The sequence below is a fragment of the Phyllostomus discolor genome, chromosome 3 (genome assembly GCF_004126475.2).
Source record: "Phyllostomus discolor isolate MPI-MPIP mPhyDis1 chromosome 3, mPhyDis1.pri.v3, whole genome shotgun sequence".
Taxonomy (NCBI): domain Eukaryota; kingdom Metazoa; phylum Chordata; class Mammalia; order Chiroptera; family Phyllostomidae; genus Phyllostomus; species Phyllostomus discolor.
Genome location: NC_040905.2, coordinates 200490894 through 200510406, shown reverse-complemented (window position 1 = coordinate 200510406; position 19513 = coordinate 200490894). Strand labels below are relative to the sequence as shown.

At 42.8% G+C, this 19513-nt stretch overlaps 1 protein-coding gene across 3 annotated transcripts in view; it reads left to right on the top strand.

Moving 5' to 3' along the window:
• Nucleotides 1-19513, top strand: part of ASTN2 (astrotactin 2) — an 821613-nt gene that overhangs the window by 351357 nt on the left and 450743 nt on the right. For all 3 annotated transcript variants that reach the window (XM_028509080.2, XM_028509072.2, XM_028509089.2), the window contains one exon: nt 6953-7120. In XM_028509080.2, the coding sequence (XP_028364881.1) occupies nt 6953-7120 (168 nt within the window). The remainder of the gene's footprint in view (nt 1-6952; nt 7121-19513) is intronic.

Sequence of the window (19513 nt, the reverse complement as noted above, 5' to 3'; positions counted from 1 at the left end):
TGTGTCTTTCCCATGGTCTTCCCTCTGTGTTTCTGTGTCCTGATTTCCTTTTCCTATAAGGACATCTGTTATATTGGAGTAGGGCCACCCTAATGACTTCATTTAACCTCATTTACCTCATTAAACATCCGATCTCCAAATGCAGTCATGTTCAGAGGTCCGGGAGGTTAGGACTTTAACATACGAATTTTCGAGGTGGACACTGCCAGCCAATAAGAGGTAGAGAAAGTACAGAGGAGTAGGTTGAAGTTGACTCAAGGAAAAGGGGAAGAAAATGACAAAAAGGAAGAAAGGTGTGAGGAGATCAGGAAGTGAGGGCACAGAGGTAGGTGTCTGAGGGCTCAGAGACAGTTTAAGAGAACTCACGCCACCCCGTGACCCTACAGGCTTGTTGCTCTCAGAGACTGAGTGGTCCCAGTGGTCCAGGTTTTCTCTGCCCATTCTCACAAACCCTCCAACTGCTGCTTTGAGCCTCATGTTTGCAGAGTTGCAGTCCTCACTCTTTAAATAGCTTTCAGTCAATAGTGGTGGAATGAATCCAAGCCTGACTTAATTCTCCATGGGTGTATGGGGTGGGAGGTAGATGGGCTCCTCGTTTTTACTTCAATACGACTTGTTTTTCATCATGTCTTCTGGAAAGATAGTTCCCCCAGGTTCAAGACCGTTACAGGTGGAATCTGGGGGATACACGATGTAACAGAAGATAGGAAGTCTCTAATTATTTTGCACCCAGAAACGGGGGGGGGGGGGGAAGAAGGAGAAGTACTTTCGGCCAGAAAAATTCCCTGAGCTTCATTTGTGAATAGCACCTTTTTGCCATGTATGGAATCTTTCATTCCCCTGTCCCCATTCGGCACTGTGTCCCGAGACTTCTTTTGAAACCTTCTGTTCATGATTCTCAGGGGTCTGTCTTGTGATTTAAGGCGTAGTGAAGGGGATTTGCACCTTCGCTCTGGCTCTCCAGGCAGTTTTGTTTGGTGATACCTCCTCCCGTGGTATTTTTAGTTCTCATCTCTAGCTTTCTGTTTCTTTGGGGGCTAATTTGCCTCTGGCTTTTCTTAGAACACTATGGAATGGCCTGAGCTTCCCAGCTCACCCCTGATCTATGCTGCACAATTACAGAAGCAGGCTCATAATCAATGTAATTGAAGATCAGAGTTAATGAGGACCTCCGTGCCTGTGCAGTCCCCCGAGCAACGCCGAGCTTCAGATGCTAGATAAGGAAATGATTGGGCTGAACTGAAAATCCATTTGGCTAATTAGATGATGTATATTCCCACAAGCCAGTGGGAGAAATATATATATATATATATATATATATATATATATATATATATATATTTAAAAATAAGGAAACATGACATTTTGAAGTTGAGATTTTGGTAAAGATTCATTTCAGAGTCCTTACTCGCTGGGGAGATTGATTTGAGCACAAAGAATCTCAGAGCACCCACACAGAGGAGGGTACTTTTGACCCAAAGCCAAGAAAATAAAACAGGGATCCATTGGAAAACTAGAGAAATATGAGACATAGGGAATATACATTTTTACTCCTTTCCTATGTATTTATGTCCAAAGTAATGCTCGAGTTTAGCCAGAGTTGTTTGCCTGCCACTATTTGACCTTATTGTGTGATACCTCTCTCTCTCTCTCTCTCTCTCTCTCTCTCTCTCTCTCTCTCTCTCTCTCTCTTTCTCTGTCTCCCCACACACATACATACACACACAACCCCTCGCCATCTTGTGATCCTCTGCTACAGCCTGAGCACTGTGGAGATTACAGAGTTAAATAAGGCATGGTCTTTACCTTCAAGAAATGTGCATTCTAGATGAGGTAGTAAGAAAGGGGGAATGGGGAATAAAAAGCACTCATGATTTGCATTAGCTTCGGCATCTCTGGATTCCCTTCTTCAAGTTCAAGTTCTCAGTGGACAGATGCCATATTTTAATCATCTAGTCACCCAGATCCTAGGACAGGGTCTAGCACATAGTAGTTATTCTTTTTGTTAGATGAAAAATATAAGAATGAATGAAATAATGAATCTATAACAGCATATATGAGGTCCGTCCAGAAGGTATCCAGCCATGTAACATGAAAAATACAGACATTTATTGAAGAAGATTCAAAATACAAGAAACATTGTACATAGGACAATGACTCTCCAGTTCCCTTCAAAGTGGGCACTTTGGGACCTCACACAGTTCTCCTAATTGCTATCAGCCGCCCTGTAGTATTTTCATGAATCTCATCAATGGTCTGAAATCTCTTCCCTTTCAAAGGTGATTTTAGTTTTGGGAAAAGCCGGAAGTCACAGGGTGAGAAATCTGGGGATGTAGAAGGGCTGAGTCACCCAGGTGATTTGATGCTTTGCCAAAAAATTCTTCATAAGACATGATGTGTGAGCAGGGGCATTGTCATAATGAAGCTGCCAGTCACCAGTTGCCCAAAGCTGTGGCCTTCTGAATCATCCGAATAGTTTCCACAGAGGAATGTTCAAGCTTAACACAAAATTTGATGCAGATTTGTTGCTGTACTTGCTCAGTCACTTTGAATGCGATGGCCACACAGTGCACATGCTCACTTGATGGTGTCTACTTCCCCCACTGACTAGTACAGTGGAGTCATCATTGTTCACACATGCACATTCCAGTCCACTCGCCTTGGCTGCAAGGTTACATTGATGTCACACAAACAGTTCTCATTAGATTAACAATGGTTGGATTTTTTTCTGGACGGACCCCTCATGTAGCCACTAGTTGAATGGAATACTTTCTAATTATTAGAGTTATTAAGCAGAGTATGCACCAGATTTGAAGGTGAGTCTTAAGGTACAAATGCCACCTCAGCTTTTGCCTAGCTTATTGTCACCCTTCATATCCCTCAAGGTTGGCTTAACAGCCAACATTTCAGTGATTTCTGTTTGACTCCCCATTTTTCTTCTCCTTATATCGAGACAAGCCCACCCCTTTCAGGCTGTTCTTACCACATTCTAGGTCGGATTATAGCTATCTATGCATATTTGATCTCCCTTGTTTGTCCTTTATTTTCTTGATGGAGTCAGTCTATTTCTCATTCTCTCTGTCTATTCCTTGTGCAAGGAGGTGTTTAGTAAATGTCGGTGACATGAACACATGAATTAAGTCTTGGTGATTACATTTGCACAGTTACTTCCTCTCACTTTCTGATGTGCCATCTCTGTGCCGTATATCCTCGCCTTGTCATCCTGAATCCCTCTAGCATCTCCACTTTAATCATCCACATCACAAGCCTGTGGGTTGAATAAAAGCTCAAGAGACATGACAGTGAAGTTTGAGTTTTGGTTGGAACCAGGGAGACTCTGAAAGGCTCATTTTGTATTCTGGCTCTCGCAGGATGAAAAGAAGTTAAACTTTGGGATCAATGTGGAGGCATACCTGCTTCACAGTCCCATGATGAAGTGAGTTGAACTTCCTTGTAGTCAAGGTTGGAACTTTGATTTCATTAATTCACTCCACAGACATTCACTGAATTGCCAGTATGTGCCAGACATTTCGCTGAGGGCTTGATTGATAACGACTCATGAATAACTCATGACCTCTTCCCTGTAGGAAATCACAGTCTATCAGAGGAAGCAAAAGCCCTCCCACACGGCAGGATATGCACTGAAGGAGCGTGCACAGAGGAGTGGGAGGGCCACAGAAGGCAAAAGATCCCAACCAAAGCCCCCAGTTCTCAAGACAGCCTGAAATAATGGGCAGATCCCAGCTTTGGATGCTGAAAAAACCTGGGTCTGGCTTCTGCTTTGGCCACGTACTAGTTGTACAAATCTGGTTAAATCAATTTTTCTCTGAACCTCACATTGTCTTATGTAAAAATGGGGAAATACTTATCCTTCAAGGCTCCTGTAAAGATTGGTAAGCAGGATGTATGACACGTTCATCCCAGGGACTGCAACAGAAAGGGCGTTCAAAGGATAGTCACTCCCTTCTGTCCTTAAAGCAACAGTTGACTTTGTTAGAATATCTTTTTCAAGAAGTTGAAGACTACCTGCTTTTTAGTTAGTTCCTTCCAAAGAGACTCACATTTCTCATAGCTGAGAGAGAGATGTTAACAGGTATTGCATTCAGAGCTTCCAAGTTTGTGAGAAATCCAAATAGTAGGCAAAACAGCTCCTGTGAGTTGAGATTTCACAATGTGCTGGGGACTTCCCATATTGGAGTGAATATTGTATGGAACTCTTCTGTGTCCAGCTCTCTCGTTAGAACGTAGGCACTCACGTTTCCCAGCTGCCAGGATTGTGGGTACTGATTTTCCCAGCTGCCAGGGTTTCTCCAAGTCTTTCTTAGAGAACAGTCCTCCATTGAAAGGGACTACTTCACTCAAATTTGTGTCTCTCCCCCAGAGATAGCCCACAGTCTATGACTGGCTAATGTTGAGGCGCAATGGCCTGACATTCTTGTTTTGATTTGGAAAGACTCTGAAGGACCATCCCAGCCCCAGAGCTCCCTAGGAGATGACCTGAGGTCTTTGCTGCAACTGTATGACAAGTCGGCTACTCTCTGCCCAATGTCACTTTGCTCATCCCTCTACAAGAGTATACCTCCAAGTCCTCCTGCATGCCAGTCTGTGCCTTTGAGTCTGATTTCTGCAGAATCTGACCCAAGACAAATGCATTGCCTCACTTAATCTTTACATGAACCCTGTGAAGAGGGATTTGGAGTTTACATTTTTCATATGAGATGACTGAGAATTTGTTTTCTTGCCCAAGTTTACAGAGCTAGTAAGTAGCAGAGTGAAGTTCTGAACGCACGTCTTGCTGACTCTATTCTCTTTATCAGTGCACTGTAGCTTTCCTGAAATAGTGGGATTAGACAAGATCAGCCTTGGGACAAAATTCAATCGTTAGTGAGAATAAGTACAAAAATTATCCATTTAAACAGCATGACTGTGCTTTTTAAAAGAAAAATCTGTGGTTGATACTGATGTTCGGCGCCTTACACAAGGACCCATGTGACATGTTTCTGCTTGGGCTTAGTTCCAAAGGGGAAAATAAATATGGCTTTGCAGATAGATTTGCATATCTACCCTTGCCAGAAATGTGAAATATGGAATCCAGCAGACTTCTTCTTTCTTGTTTGGCTGCCAAAGATTTTTAAGGCCAACTTCAAATACGGTCATTTTCTTCTCTCTGAGTCTGATGTTATCTACTCCTTTTGCCTTTCCCATGTACTCCTCTTTCGTCCTCACCCAAAATTGCATTGTCTGCTGTGCTTTCACTTAAGAACTTACTCTATAGGATGATATACATCCTGACATTTGCATTAGAAAAGGTAGCATTGCCTGCCATGCCCTTACCTTTTCAGGGAATCTTAGATTCTCAGGGCAACCAGGTAAGTCCCACCTCTCTGGCCATTGCCCCTTAAGCCACAGCAGGGCACCAGAGCTTAGAGGAACCCAACCATTGGTCTGATGGGTCTGATGGGACCTGACAGAAAGGTTGCTCTCAATCCCTTATGATGCCTACTGACTGAGTCCTTCCTTTGCAAACGTAAATTGCACACATGGAAAGGTTTTGTTGGTGGTGAGTGAGAAAGAGAGAAGAAAGTACAGGGAGAGAAGCTAAGTCATGTTAATTATAAAATAATTTAAGGACTCCTGCTGCTGAGGTCCCTAGATCTGCTGTGAATCTAGAATAGCTCTCCAAGTCCAGCTTTGTGGAGCCTGGTCCTATTTGAACCTTTGGTTCTGCCCTGTAAACTTTTTCCTTTGGTTTATTGCAAAAATACATGCACTACCATTTACACACTATATGTAGCCATCCTGAATGGGCATCTCTTCCTTGTCCCCGCAAGAATATATGTGTGTGCATATATGTGTGTAATCCATATATATGCATATATACACACACATATAGGGTGTATACATATGTATATGTGTGTGTGTTAAAGAACACTTTAGAACATGAAATGCAAAGCTAGGGACTTTTGGTTGGCCTACACAAGCTTTCCATAACAAATTTAAGCCATTGTTTAAACATTGGTTGATTATAATAAAAGCCTAAATTTTCAGCCTCTCCTGAAGCACACCCGGAGACCTGCCACCGCCGGCCTTCAGCCCCGTGCAGCCAGAGCTGGCTACAGCGAGGCTGCAGCTGCTCCCTGTCGACAGAACTTGCAGTGGCCAGTTCACCTCATCTTCCCCTATTGTTTCCCAGCATTAAAGTGTTTTTCATTGCACAGGTGCTGCTTTTTTTTCCTTAGAGGTGCTAGAGATTTCTTTGAATCTCTCCCTCTCTCATGGAAAAAAAAAAGAAAGAAAGAAAAAAGCTAAGCCAGCAAGCCAGGAAGCTATGCTGTTTCTCTAGTACTCAGCTTATCTTTCCCATTGACTTGCCCACCTGGCCCCTGTGGGCATAGTGACCCCTGTTCCAGAGGAGATGCCTAGGTGGCAGGGGCATTAGCTTTCTTTTACTTTTAAATTTTAACATTGAATCAGTCTTTGCTAGGACAAGTCCAATACTGGCTAAGCACTTTATGTACACTGGTTTACTTCATTCTCACAGTAACTCTAGGAGGTGGGCCCCATTAATATTCCCATTTTTAGGAGATGTGAACAAGGGCCAGAAGCTTTGAGTGACTTGCCCAAAATCAGTGGCTGGTAAGGCTGAACTCAGGATTTGAGCCCAAGTCTCTTTCAGTCGTAAGGGCCTGACTTGTAATCATTAAGTTGAACTGTCTCTTGTGTCTGATTTGTCTCCATCTCTGCTGGCTGCTGACACCTTAATCGGCACATTGTCAGTGCTCTGTAAATGTGTACAGACAAGTGAGAACAGGGGAGCTTGGGTGTGTATTGTGGGGGGGGGGTGACTTGCACACACCTGTCTGTGTTCCTGGCCTGCAGCAGCAGCAATGACACACGCCTGAACCCTAAAATCAGGGAGAAAGTAGCTGTCTTTCTCTCTGTTCATCCACAGGGAGCAGCTTTGTGGTGAGTGAAGGGAGCTACCTGGACATCTCCGACTGGCTAAACCCGGCCAAGCTGTCCCTGTATTATCAGATCAATGCCACCTCCCCGTGGGTGAGAGACCTCTGCGGACAGAGGACAACAGATGCCTGTGAGCAGCTCTGCGACCCAGAGACTGGTGAGCCTTGGGCAGGGCTGGAGGTGGAGGGAGGGAGGATACGGGTCGAGGGATGGTTTGCACTCCTTCTACCTGAAGAATCATGGCTTTTGAGTGGTTGATAAGGGGCCTTATGTGAAGGTCCATCAATCCGATTGGTGCTCAAACTATGTGCTGCCATTGGCTGGCGAGAGAGAAAACTCTCATGAAACCACAGAACTTCAGAGTTAGAAAGGACCACAGAGAGCATCTCATTCAACTCTAACAAAGCAAAGTGTCTGAATGTCATCAGACATTCCTGAGCTCAGAGCCTGTCTCCCTTTCACTAGCTGTGTGTTCTTTATATCATTTTCCCAGATGTTTTGGTATATACTTGATATAAAACATTATGTAAGTATAAGGCACACAATGTGGTAATTTAATATGTGCACATGTACATAGTATGAAATGATTACCATAGTCAAGTTAACACCTCCATCACCTCACATATCACTTTCTGTGTGATGACAGCATTTAAGATCTTAGAACCTTTCAAATATATAATGCAGTGTTGTTAATTGTCTTTACCATACTCACTCTATGTGGGGAGACATTGGCCACAGGTATAGACTACCTGGATGTCCTTCAGTAGGTCACTTCCTCCCCCTGAGTCCCACAGAATGGAAATAGTATCTGTCCCACAAGCCTGTTTTTAGGATTAAATGAGCTAATGATGGAAAGCTCCTAGCATATTCATGTATTTGTCCATTTGACAGATATTTATGGAGTAGCCAGGTGCTTTTCTAGGCATGGAGGACACAGCAATGAACAAACAAGGCAAAATCTTTGCCCTAATCAAGTTTAAATTCCAGGGAGACATTAACTCTGTACTGTCTCACATGGTTGCCATTAGCCACATGTGGCCATTTAAATTTAACTTAATTATCATTAAACAAAAGTAAACATTCATCTCCTGTCTCATTTTAGGTGTTCCATAGCTATGTGTGACTAGGGCTCCCTCCTGGACAACTCAGCTGTAGGCATTTCCATCACCGTGGGAAGTTCTGTTGGGCAGTGCTGCAGCAGACAAGCAGGCAGATGTGTGTGCGAGTGTGTGCCTTCTGTCAGGTGATGGTAAAGGCTGGGGGAGAGCACAGAGCATATGGCTGCTAAGCTGGGGAGGGGGTGGGGCTTGTTGTTCCATAGACAATGGTCAGGGAAGGCTTCTCTCAGAAGGTGACATTTGAGGAGGCACTTTTGAAGAGGAGGAAGCCATGCCACTATCAGGGGAAAGATCTTTTTGTAGGCAGGTGGACAAGCAAGGGCCAGTGCTGTGGGCAGGAGCACAGGAACTTGTCATTGGTTTAGCACTAACAGGAGGCCTACATGGCTCTGGGAAGGGTGGGGAGGCGAGGGGGGAGGGGAGCAGGAGGCAGACCCGAGAAGAGGAAGGCTGTGGGGGCGAGGTTTCAGGGTCTTGATTTCTGCAAGAGTAGAAATGGGCACGTAAGCTCCCTGCATATATTTTCATGGGGCTTGACTCAGACCCACTCTGCAAAATTCGCTTCAATTTATTACATTCAATTCAAGAAAGATTTCCTTAATTCCTACACTCGTAAGTCTCTGTGTTAAATGCTATGAGAAATCACAGACAAACTGGACAATGTTCCTGCCTTCATGGATTTCACATTTTCACAGAAATCAAAAGAACATCCTCATATACAGCCATTATAAAAGACACACTATGGTGTAAATCAAGAGCAAGCACTAATAAAGTACCTCATGCCTGGAGAACAGGGAGAAATGTGTTCTAGATGGGGATTTCAGGAAATACATCACGGAGAAGATGTCCTGTTCACCGAGCCTTATAGAATCGGTCGGGAGCATGAGGAGGAAGGGTGCTGTAGCACAGGCAACTTCATGATTGACAAAAGAGGACGAAAGTTTAGAATGATTCCAGAAACCAGAGAGCAGTACAGCTGTGCTGTTACCTAGAGAGAGTGCTGCACAAAAGTCAGAGGAAGAGGACTAGGGGAGTGGCAGGGGATGAAATTAGAAAGGTCAAATGGAGAGAACTCATAGAGACAAGGGTCTAAAGATTGTGAGAACCACCAAGGGACTTAGTAAAACTATGTCGGCCACTGAAATGGGGAGCCACCCTGCACACCTGTCCAATTGTCTGTGAAAACACCCCACCCCAAGGGAACAGCTGGACCTCCCCTCTTTTGCCTTTCATTAGGAATTAGGATTTGTGGGATGTCATGAAAAAAACTAAATTCCCAAGCCCTGTACATATTCAAGCCTTAGGTATGTTGAAGTTGGCTTAGCCTCACATAAATAATCCCCTTCTTCTGTGGGTGGGTTATATGGGGTTGAACAAAGTCATGGAGTCCAGACATTGCCCATCATGCCTTACAAGTTTTATTGAATGTGTCCACTGGAAGGGTTGTTCCTCCCAACTGAGTGGCGGGGTGGGCGGAAGCGGGGAGATGCTGCAGCTGAAGAATATATAATTGTCTTGATGCATGTGTGGACCTGGCCAGGTGCTCCTGTTGTGTGCACCAGAGCCCCACTCAGGTGTGTTTTTCCAGGGATTTTAACAGTCAGCACCACACATAGGCCTAATTATGTGATCGGATCCATGGTGTGTAGAGCTGGCTTGTATGGACTCATGAGAGTTGATTATTCTGATCTCTTCCCAATTCTTTATTCAGTTATATCATGTAGCTAGCATGGAAATGGGCCATTGTGGGTGTACTTATGCCAACAAAATTAGTAAATATGACAAACCTTTGCTTATTTTCCCGATCACTGCACATTTATCTTCAAACAGCGGATGGGATGAGAGCAGACCAGTCAAGGACCAAGGTCAAGAAGTGCCTCAGTGGAGGCCCAGTGAAGGCTCGCGGTGCTGCCAGAGGGAGGCATTATGCTCCTTTCCAGAGCAGACTGCCCTCACTCTTTCTCTCTCTGAAGATGCAAAGGGAACACTCAAGGGCTACTTGCTATAGTCCCATAACACGCAGCACCAGACAGTTCAAATGATTGGGCTTTGTCTCTTAAGGATGCCCTCATGAGTAAGTCTCATTATGAAACGTCTTTATTAAAGGTCTGCACATGTGTGGTGTCATGCTAAATTCTATACACAGAATCTTTGATACTATGGCCCAAACCACATGAGACAATAGCAGAACACTAATTAATTTAGTCATTAACCCATTCACGTATTTATTTCTTCATTCGAGCATTTAGTCAACCAGCATGAAACTGGACTTATCCTTTGGAGTAAGACAGAACCAGATTCAGACCCTTGCTTCTATGTTCCCTGGTTGGAGGGCCTTGGACAAGTCACTGAACATATAAGAGCCTCGTTTTTCACATGTGTAAAAATTCATTGAATAGTCCCTGTTCTGGGGGGATGTTGTGAGAATGAAAAATGAAATTTAAAATGCCCTTGGTGTAGTGCCTAATATACAGTGCATGCTCCGAACATGGCGCTTAATGTTATTTTTATAATCATTATTCAGTCACTTGTGTCTTGACTTAATTAATTTAATGAATTTTAAATAATGTAATAAATATTTTATGAGACACCTTTAATCCAGAAATGCACCATGGTGTTAGAGTATGTAAGAAAAACTTAAGTTATAGTCTGTGTTCTGGAGGACCTGACCACCTGAACGTGAAGCTTACCATAGTCTGGACATCCCCATCTGCTGGACTTTCAATTAGTCCACATGTTGCTTTTAAACTTGTTCAGTGAAAAGAATCCCAGGCTCTCAATCCTAGTGCCAGCTTGGCCACAGATTTGCCATTTGATCTTGGTAGTTTCACATACCGTGAACGTCATATTCCTTCTCTCCAACAAGAGCTGAGTGGACACATACTTTTAATGCAATCAAGGTCTGTAGAGACCATCTAGCCTTATTGAATGAGGAGACCGAGGGCCACCAAGGCTGAGTCAGTGGCCCACTGTCACTCAATTAAGTTAGTGGCAAGATACAAATTGTGACCCTGAATAATTTCTGAGATATTTTCCAGCTCAAAATTCATGTTTCTCTGACCTCCTAAGCACTAATAACTTAGAGCATAAGTATGATTGAAACAATTTGAAAGTGGCATTCAGAGTAGATTGAATTTTCTTTTAAATTGATATAAACTTCAGTCATGTTCACCATCAAATTCAGTTTATCTTTGTGTCTTCAGCAGCCACTTTTCCTTTGCAATGGGAATGAAATGAAAATACACCCTGTGTAATTATATTATATATATATATATATCCTACATCCTGCTAAATATCTGTAATGTTCACAGATTGTTTCTATGATCTGCTGAGCCCTGTATTGTTAAAGTTTAAAGGGACACAAGGACTTTACAAAGTTGTAAAGTCCAAGAATTCACAGAGATGGAGAATGTCCCTGCTTTGAAGGAGACTGTAACCCGGGAAGGGGGGGAGGGGGCCTAGGTAATGGAGCAGATGTGTAGGGTTTCGGCTGAGTAGTGCATAGGTGAGGCATGCAGTTAAATAAGCAGGAGAGAGCCAACTTTCTGTCACACCAGAAAAGAGAGATTTGTATGTGAGAACATAAATTTTGTAAGAACTTGGCCTTTGTTTTTTTTATTTATTGCTGTATCACAGGGATTGCAACAGTTCCTGTACCAGTGCATTTTTCTTGAATGGATGAATGAGGAGTACGTTTCAGTTGCTGAAGTGTCAAGGCTTGGGCAATGGATTGGGTTGCAGTGTTCTGGTGTCAGGACCATGGATAGCTCTCTGGGCACTAACTATGTTATTTGAGCTGAGTGTGTTTTTTGCTGAAGACTTTTATCTAGTACAGCTAATTCTCTTCGGAAAGTCACATTCTCTCTTGAGATGGTTACTAGTCTTTTTTGAACTAAATTAAAGTCAGCTCTATGTTTATCTGTTCAGGCTTGGTCTGTGTTCAACTATGCTGTTACTCCAGTGGGCCTCAACTGGGGAAATCAATCCTTCGTGAAGTGAGGCACGCTGATTCTCAGAATCCATAATGCTCTCTGTACCTCATCATTCCTTGGTCCTGAACTTGACTAGAACCTGATTTAAACAAACCTCGTCTAAACTGATTGTCAATTGATGGACCTTGTGCCTTATTTATTCAGACATGCAAGATAATGGAATCAAACTTTTAAAAACCATTTCCAACAAAAGCCATTCAAGCAATAAAAACAAACCAAGGTTGTTCTGCTTGAAGTCCATGAAATTAATGTTTATTGTAAAATCTCATTTATCTCACCATATTGATCCATTTGGTACAGGTTCATTATCTATACATAGCAGATGGGGGTGTTAGACGATGGCATGATATAGCTTATATTTAAGAGAATCATGGTGGAGTTTTGATGAGACATCAAGAGGCTCATGAACAGTGTATACAATTTATTATGCACTTATTGCATATCAAGCATCATGCTGAAACTTTGTATAACTATCTTGGTTTCCATAACAACACTTCCAGGTAGTTATTATTGCTTCCATTTTCCATAGAAGAAGCTGTGCCTTAAAGTAGATGATTGGCATTTCCAAGGTCATGTACCTACTAAGTATCACAGCTGGGATTTGGACCCAGAATGAGTGACAAGCTACCGTTTTGAGGAGTCAGTGTGTGAGAGTTTGCTTAGCAAAGAGAGAGGCACTCTGGCATTCTTGCTTTGATAGGTATTTGCACAGAATTCTCAGAGGCAGGTATGAATCTTTTGGACAAAGAATTTATAGAATAAGTTGACTTGAAAAAAATAAAATGACCCAATTAGACTTGGGACAAGGGAAAAGCACAGAACTGAACAGTGGAACTGTGACAGCATGTATGACTTGCAGGGAAGCCATTTTATATCTCTGTTTGGGAGTCTTGCTATATTTGGTTTAAATGGGTTGTAAAATGTTATGTTGTGGAAGAGGGTTGAGGGCCTTTGAAAAAGGACAATCTGTGTCAAAGATAAGGTCATAAAATTTCAGAGAGCCTGCACTGGCAAGCAATAGGACCGACTGCTCAAACCTTGGGAAGGACAAGAAGGTTAGAATGGGCTACAAAACAGACTACGGAAAATGGTTTCTTAGTGGGAACTTGCCAGTCACACTGAAGTTTCAAGGCAATCTTTGCTTCTGAGCTTGAAAAAAAAAACAGGTTGTGAGAGATCTGATGAAATCTCATAAAGTTTCATACAGTAAGATAATTTGAGATTTCTCTCATTATTATTTTGTTTTTTTTTCCAAGAAAAAATCAGGGAAACTCTCAGCTTTTGAGAGTATAATTTATCACAAAAAATAGTCTAATGGCATTTAAATGAAAGTCTATATTTAATTTTACTCAACAAATGTATTGCAAAAATATATTAGACCTCCAAAAATGGTATATGTCCTACTATTTCAAAAAATATTCCAGGAAACTTCTAAATATATTATAATAGCATTTGAGCAATGATTATCAACAAACCAGGGTATGAAAAAAAGAGACGGCGACACAAGTATAGGTTGGAGTTGGGAGTGTAATTAGGACACATAGTCCATGTTGTGGAATGTTTTACGTGTGTTGCTGTTAAGTCCTTTTCCATAGCCAATCTGATAGGACCTGGCAGGTGCTGTTCTCTGCAGGCCAAATCTGCTGTCCACCTACACCCATTCCTTATGAGCCACATTTCCCCTTCCTTTCATGTTTCAACTTAAGTGTCACGTCCTCAAGGAGGTTTTCACTGACACCCTACACTCAGTTATTCTGCCAAGCTTTATGCTCCATTCATGCACTCAATTTTTCCTTTATAGTAAATAATAATAATGCACATTGAACCATGCAAGGCTGTGTGTCACATACTCTTCCAGGCACTTCACACATATGATCTCATTTAATTTTCTCTATAACCCTGTGCAGTGGACACAGTCAGATTTTAACTACACCAAGAAACAAATTATTTTATATATATGTATATACACACACATATATATATATACACATATATATGCCAATATTTTATGTGCCAGTAAGGGGAAAACACTGTCAATAATAACTGTAAGATACTCATAATTACCAGACAAGTCCTTGGGAAAGGTCTGTAATGCAATGCCCTATCATCACCATGTGCAGATGAGGGAAATAAATCACATAAGTTAATGGATTTCCCCAAAGTCACACATCTGGGAAGTCTAGGTGAAGTTTAGATTAGAATCCAAGAAGTCTGGCTTCAGAGTTTAACCTCTTGACCACTAGCCTCTACTATCAATAGATAATTGCTGCTTGTAATTATAAACTTGTTTGTGTGATGTGGTGTTTAATTACTAGCTCTCTGAGTGACTGTATGCTGTGTAAAGGCAAGGGCTGTGTCTCTGTCACTCACTACTTTGTCCCCAAAACCAGCCCATTGTCTAGCACACTGTTGATGTTTGATAATGACTAATGGAATGAATGAATGGAAAGAGAAATACTCGATTTGAAGTCAAATTCCATGGGCTTCACTCCTAGATCTGCAATTTTTTTCACGGTGTGACCTTTGACATGTCACTTTGTTCTCTGGGCCTCCATTTCTCCATTTATTACAGAAAAGGAATTTACATTAGAGTTCATTTAATTGCTCTCAGATTCTATGTACTGCAAACTTCATCAAAAGCAATGCTCTGCCCAACTCTGGCTTTGGAAGATGTAGTAAGAGGATGACCCATGCTTCCTGACATATTGAAGGATAGTAAACATTCACATAGCATACTGGGACCGACCTAAGTTTCTACTCTCAAGAAGCATGTTGTGGTTGTCAGAAACTTGAGCTCTGGATTCACATAGACTAAGGTTCAAATCCCAGCACCTTCATTTTGGACCTGCATAACTTTGGGCATTTTGCTGAGCCTCTGTTTTTCTCAACGGTAAAGTGATGCTAATAACATCAACATATCAGTCTTCGGAGGGGTATTATGAGGATTGACCTAGATAAAGCATATTAAGCACTTAGTACAATGTTTTGTACACAAAGCTCAACAAACATGAGCTAATATTATAGTGGTGATCAAAACATGAATTGAATTGAATGAGCATTGTAGAATTTTTTTGTATCATCTTTATTTTTATTGTTACTTGTTATATTTTTCTAAGATTTTAAAATTATTTTTCTATTACAGTTTTCTCAATTTTCCCCCCTTGCCCTCCTCTGCCCACCCCACCCCCTACTCCCACAGTCAATTCCCACACTGTTGTCTGTGCCCATGGGTCATTTGTACATGCTCTTTGACTAGTCCCTTCCCTTCTGTCCCTCATTATCCCCCTCCCTTCTCTTCTCTGGTCACTGTCAGTCTGTTCCATGTTTCCATTCCTGTGGCTCTATTTTGTTCACTCATTTATTTTATTAATTAGATTCCTCTTACAGGTGAGATCACGTGGTGTTTGTCCTTCACCAGTCGGCTTAGTTCACTTAGCCATGTGTTGGAAACAGCCGAAGTGCTCATTAGTAGATGAGTGGATCAAAAAGCTCTAGTACATTTATGCAATGGAATACTACACAGCAGAAAGAAGGAAGGAACTCCTGCCTCTTGTGACATCATGGATAGAACTGGAGAATAGTATGCTAAGTGAAATAGAAATATTTTTTATACTGTGAGCCTTAGCAGTCAGGGAAAGCTTTCTGAAGGAGGAGGGACTGGAGTTGGATTGTGAAGCAAAAGAATGATTGTAACAGAGGTACATTGTCTAGTGTGGTAGCTATTAATCATATGTAAATTAATTCATACTTACCTCATTTCAGGTGCTCTGTGGCTGGCTATGTGTGGTGGCTGACATATCAGCGAGCACAGATATAGGACATTTACATTATTGCAGCAAGTTCAAGTACATAGTGCTGTGATATAGTGTGAAGAGCAGAACTATATTTCATATACATGTCATTTCATTCAAAACATTTATTGAGTAACAGTGTTGGGGTAGGTACTGTACTTTGTGCTGGCGTTCAACCGGGAGCAAAGCCAGACCCAGTGTCTGGCTAGATAGAGGTTAGTCAAGCTCAGGGGTCAGCAAACTACAGCCCACAGGCCAATGGCTGTTTTTCATAAATAAAGGTTTGTCAAAATATAGCCATGCTGACTAGTTTACATAATGCATAGGATTGTGTGCTACAACAGCAGAGTTGAGTGGTCATGACCCTATGGCTTGCAACACGTGGAATGTTTACCAGCTGGCCCTTTACAGAAAAAAAAAAATTTGTCAACCTCTGGTCTTGTAGATTGCCTTACTGCTTTGACATCCAAGTTAGAGAACTGACTTCACTATTTATTCATTCATTCATGTATTTGTTCATTTGACATTCAGCTGGTATTTATCAAGCACCTAATGTAATCAGGATGTCAGGCGCTGACAATGAACAGAACAGATAAAAATTGCTACCATTGCAGAGCTCATGTTCTAGTGAGGGCAGGGGCAGACAGGTCATTAGAATATATTCAGTAACAAATACAGAAATTGTATACATGTTAGAAGAGGATGTGCTGTTTTTATTTTAAAAGGCCTGCAAGAAGAAGGGGTGATGAATATGGAAGAGAGGAGTGATTGTACATTTAATTAGACCGTTCAAAATAGGTGAAGGGGACAGAGCATGCTTGTGGATGTCTGGGGACAGCATAGTCCAGGCGGAGGGGGCAGCCAGTCCCCTCTGAGGGCACACTGTGCCTCATGTATTTGAGGAAGATCATGGAAGAGAAGGTGGCTCAGCTTCACCAGATACTAGAATATAAGATGGGGTCATAGAGGGGCCAAAGGGTCAGAGCCTGTGGGGCCTTGAGAACACTGTAAGGATATCAGCTTTCCATCTGAATGCAATGGGCGCCTCAGGAGTTGCAGACTTATGTCATCCAACTTCCCTTTTAAGAGGCTCTCTCTGGCCACTCTATTGAGAAAAACATGTAGGGACAGAGCAAGAGTGGTAGGAGGGAGACTCCCTAAGGGGATGATGGGATAATCCAGGCCAGAGATGATGGTGGCCTGGACCAGGGTGGTAGCCAGGGAGGTAGAAAGAGTGCTTGGAATCCAGATATTGTAGTTAATTCATTGCAGTTATTTAGTGAGCACTAATTATGTGCCAGGCATCGTGCTGTGTATTGGGGGTAGTAAGCAAAAGCAGCTGCCCTCTCTGTCTGTTGGGACTTTCTCTCTAAGCAGTTGTTTTCATGCTTTGACATCGGAGATAAAGAATCATTGTCTTCCTTCCATGAGTGTGAGCTCCAAGACCAGTTTTCACACTGTTTCTAAAAAAAAGAACCCAGGAGTCCTGGTTGGGTTGCTCCGTTGTTTTGAGTATCATCCTGTATACCAAAAGGTTGCGAGTTTGATTCCCAGTCAGGGCACATTCCTAGGCTGAGGTTTGATCCCCAGTTGGGGCACGTGTGGGAGACAACTGACTGATGTTTCTCACATCTATGTTACTCTCTGTCTCTGTCTCTCTCTCTCTTTCCCTTCCTCTCTCTAAAAAATCAATAAATATATCCTCACGTGGGGATTAAAAAAAAGAAAGGACACAGGAGAGGATGACACTTCTTAGTCTGCTCAGGCTCTCACAACAAAATGTTACAGACTGGGTGGCTTTAACAAGTGAAACTTATATCTCACAGTTCTGGAGACTGGACGTCCAAGGTCATGGTGCCACAGAACTGGTTCCTGGTGAGGGTTCTCTTCCTGGATTGCAATGGTCAACTTCTCACCTTCTCGTTATGTCCTCACATGGCCTTTCCCATGGGTGTGCACGCACAGTGAGAGAGATATGTCTCTCGCTTCCACTTCTTTTTTTTAAGATTTTATTTATTTATTTTTAGAGAGGGAATGGAGGGAGAAAGAGAGAGAGAGAAACATCAATGTGCGGTTGCTGGGGGTCATGGCCTGCAACCCAGGCATGTACCCTGACTGGGAATCGAACCTGTGACACTTTGGTTTGCAGCCCACGCTCAATCCACTGAGCTACGCCAGCCAGGGCTTTGTTTCCACTTCTTACAAGACCACTAATCCCATCATGAGGGCACCACCCTCATGACCAATTCTAACCCTAATCACCTCCCAAAGGCCCCATCTCCAGATACCATCACATTAGGGATTAGGGCTTCAACATAGGAATTTGGCAGGGGCCTTGGGGGGGGGGGGTCTACAAGCACTCAGATCATAACAGACGCTGGTGACCTAGGTAGGAGGAGAGAGAAGGGAAACACTGGCACAAAATTGTGATGCAAGGGAGACAGTTGACTAGAGCTTTGCTGTAACTATTCCAGTAGGGTAGGAACTCCAGTGAGGTGAGTAAGGCATCTCAGGCACAGAATCTAGAGATGTGCTCATTCCTGGGTGTCAACCCTGCACTTGCACAACCCTGAGTGCCCCCTCAAACTAGAGGAGGAAACATTGTTACTTCAGCACAGTGGCCTCTCCACCCCTCCTCCCGAGAAGCCTTTAAAGATTCTTCTGCAGGGGCACACAGAGGGGTCAAAGGGCAGAGATCCAGGGCTGGGAAGAATCATGTAGACCATCGAGTCCAGTCGGCTCCTTCCACAGATGACAAGGGTGAAGTTCTCCGCCTCACCCAAGTCACTGGGTAACTTAGAGGCATAGTGGGGGTCTCCTGACTACCATGCTGAAACTTGGTTTCCCGAATATTCGAGAATGTTTTAAGCAGTCAAAACATTTTATCCTTGGGGTGCAGGCTCCCAGCTGCAGCTGGAGCCAGTGCCTTCAGGAGTCTTGACAACACGTGAAGGTGGCATTTGGCTTCTGGCAGAGCTTTTCCAGATGTGTCTGGTAGGCTTATGATAAGATCCACTCATTCATGCAAGTAAGTGATTCAGTGCAGGGCATCGGGGGCAAGGCTGGTTCCGTATAAGCTTCCTTATTGCCTGTCTTTCACACATATCGAGTCCTCAGATTGAGTCAGTCACCAGGAGGGAAGCAGGCAAGGCACTGCTACCACCTTTAATTTGCTCAAGGTCAAGCTGCCCACTTGGTGGGCTCTGTATTGTTGGTTTTTTTTTTTTTTTTTTTTTTTGGAGAGGCAGCCAAAGCAAAATGGATAGAATCCAGGCATAGAATTCAGACAGACCTGGCAGACCTTGGCTCTGCCTCTAAGTAGTGGTATGGTTTTCAGCAAATTGCTTAATTCCCCCCAAGCCCCAATTTCCTACCCTTTTTCATCAGAAGAAAAGGTATTCACCTTTGCTAGGTTATTGTGATGATTATAATCAATACAAAGTACCTGCTACATTATATGGCAAATACGCATATTCAACGCATGGGAATTATTGAATTAGGGGCAAAAAGAACCTCCACTGTTGGCAACGCTTAAGCCACAAAAGGCTTAACCATGACGGATTGGAAGGTGTGATGACAGATTCTGAGCACAAGGGGATTCCACAAAACCACTTAAAACGCAGCACTTAGCAATAGCAATAGCCTTTTC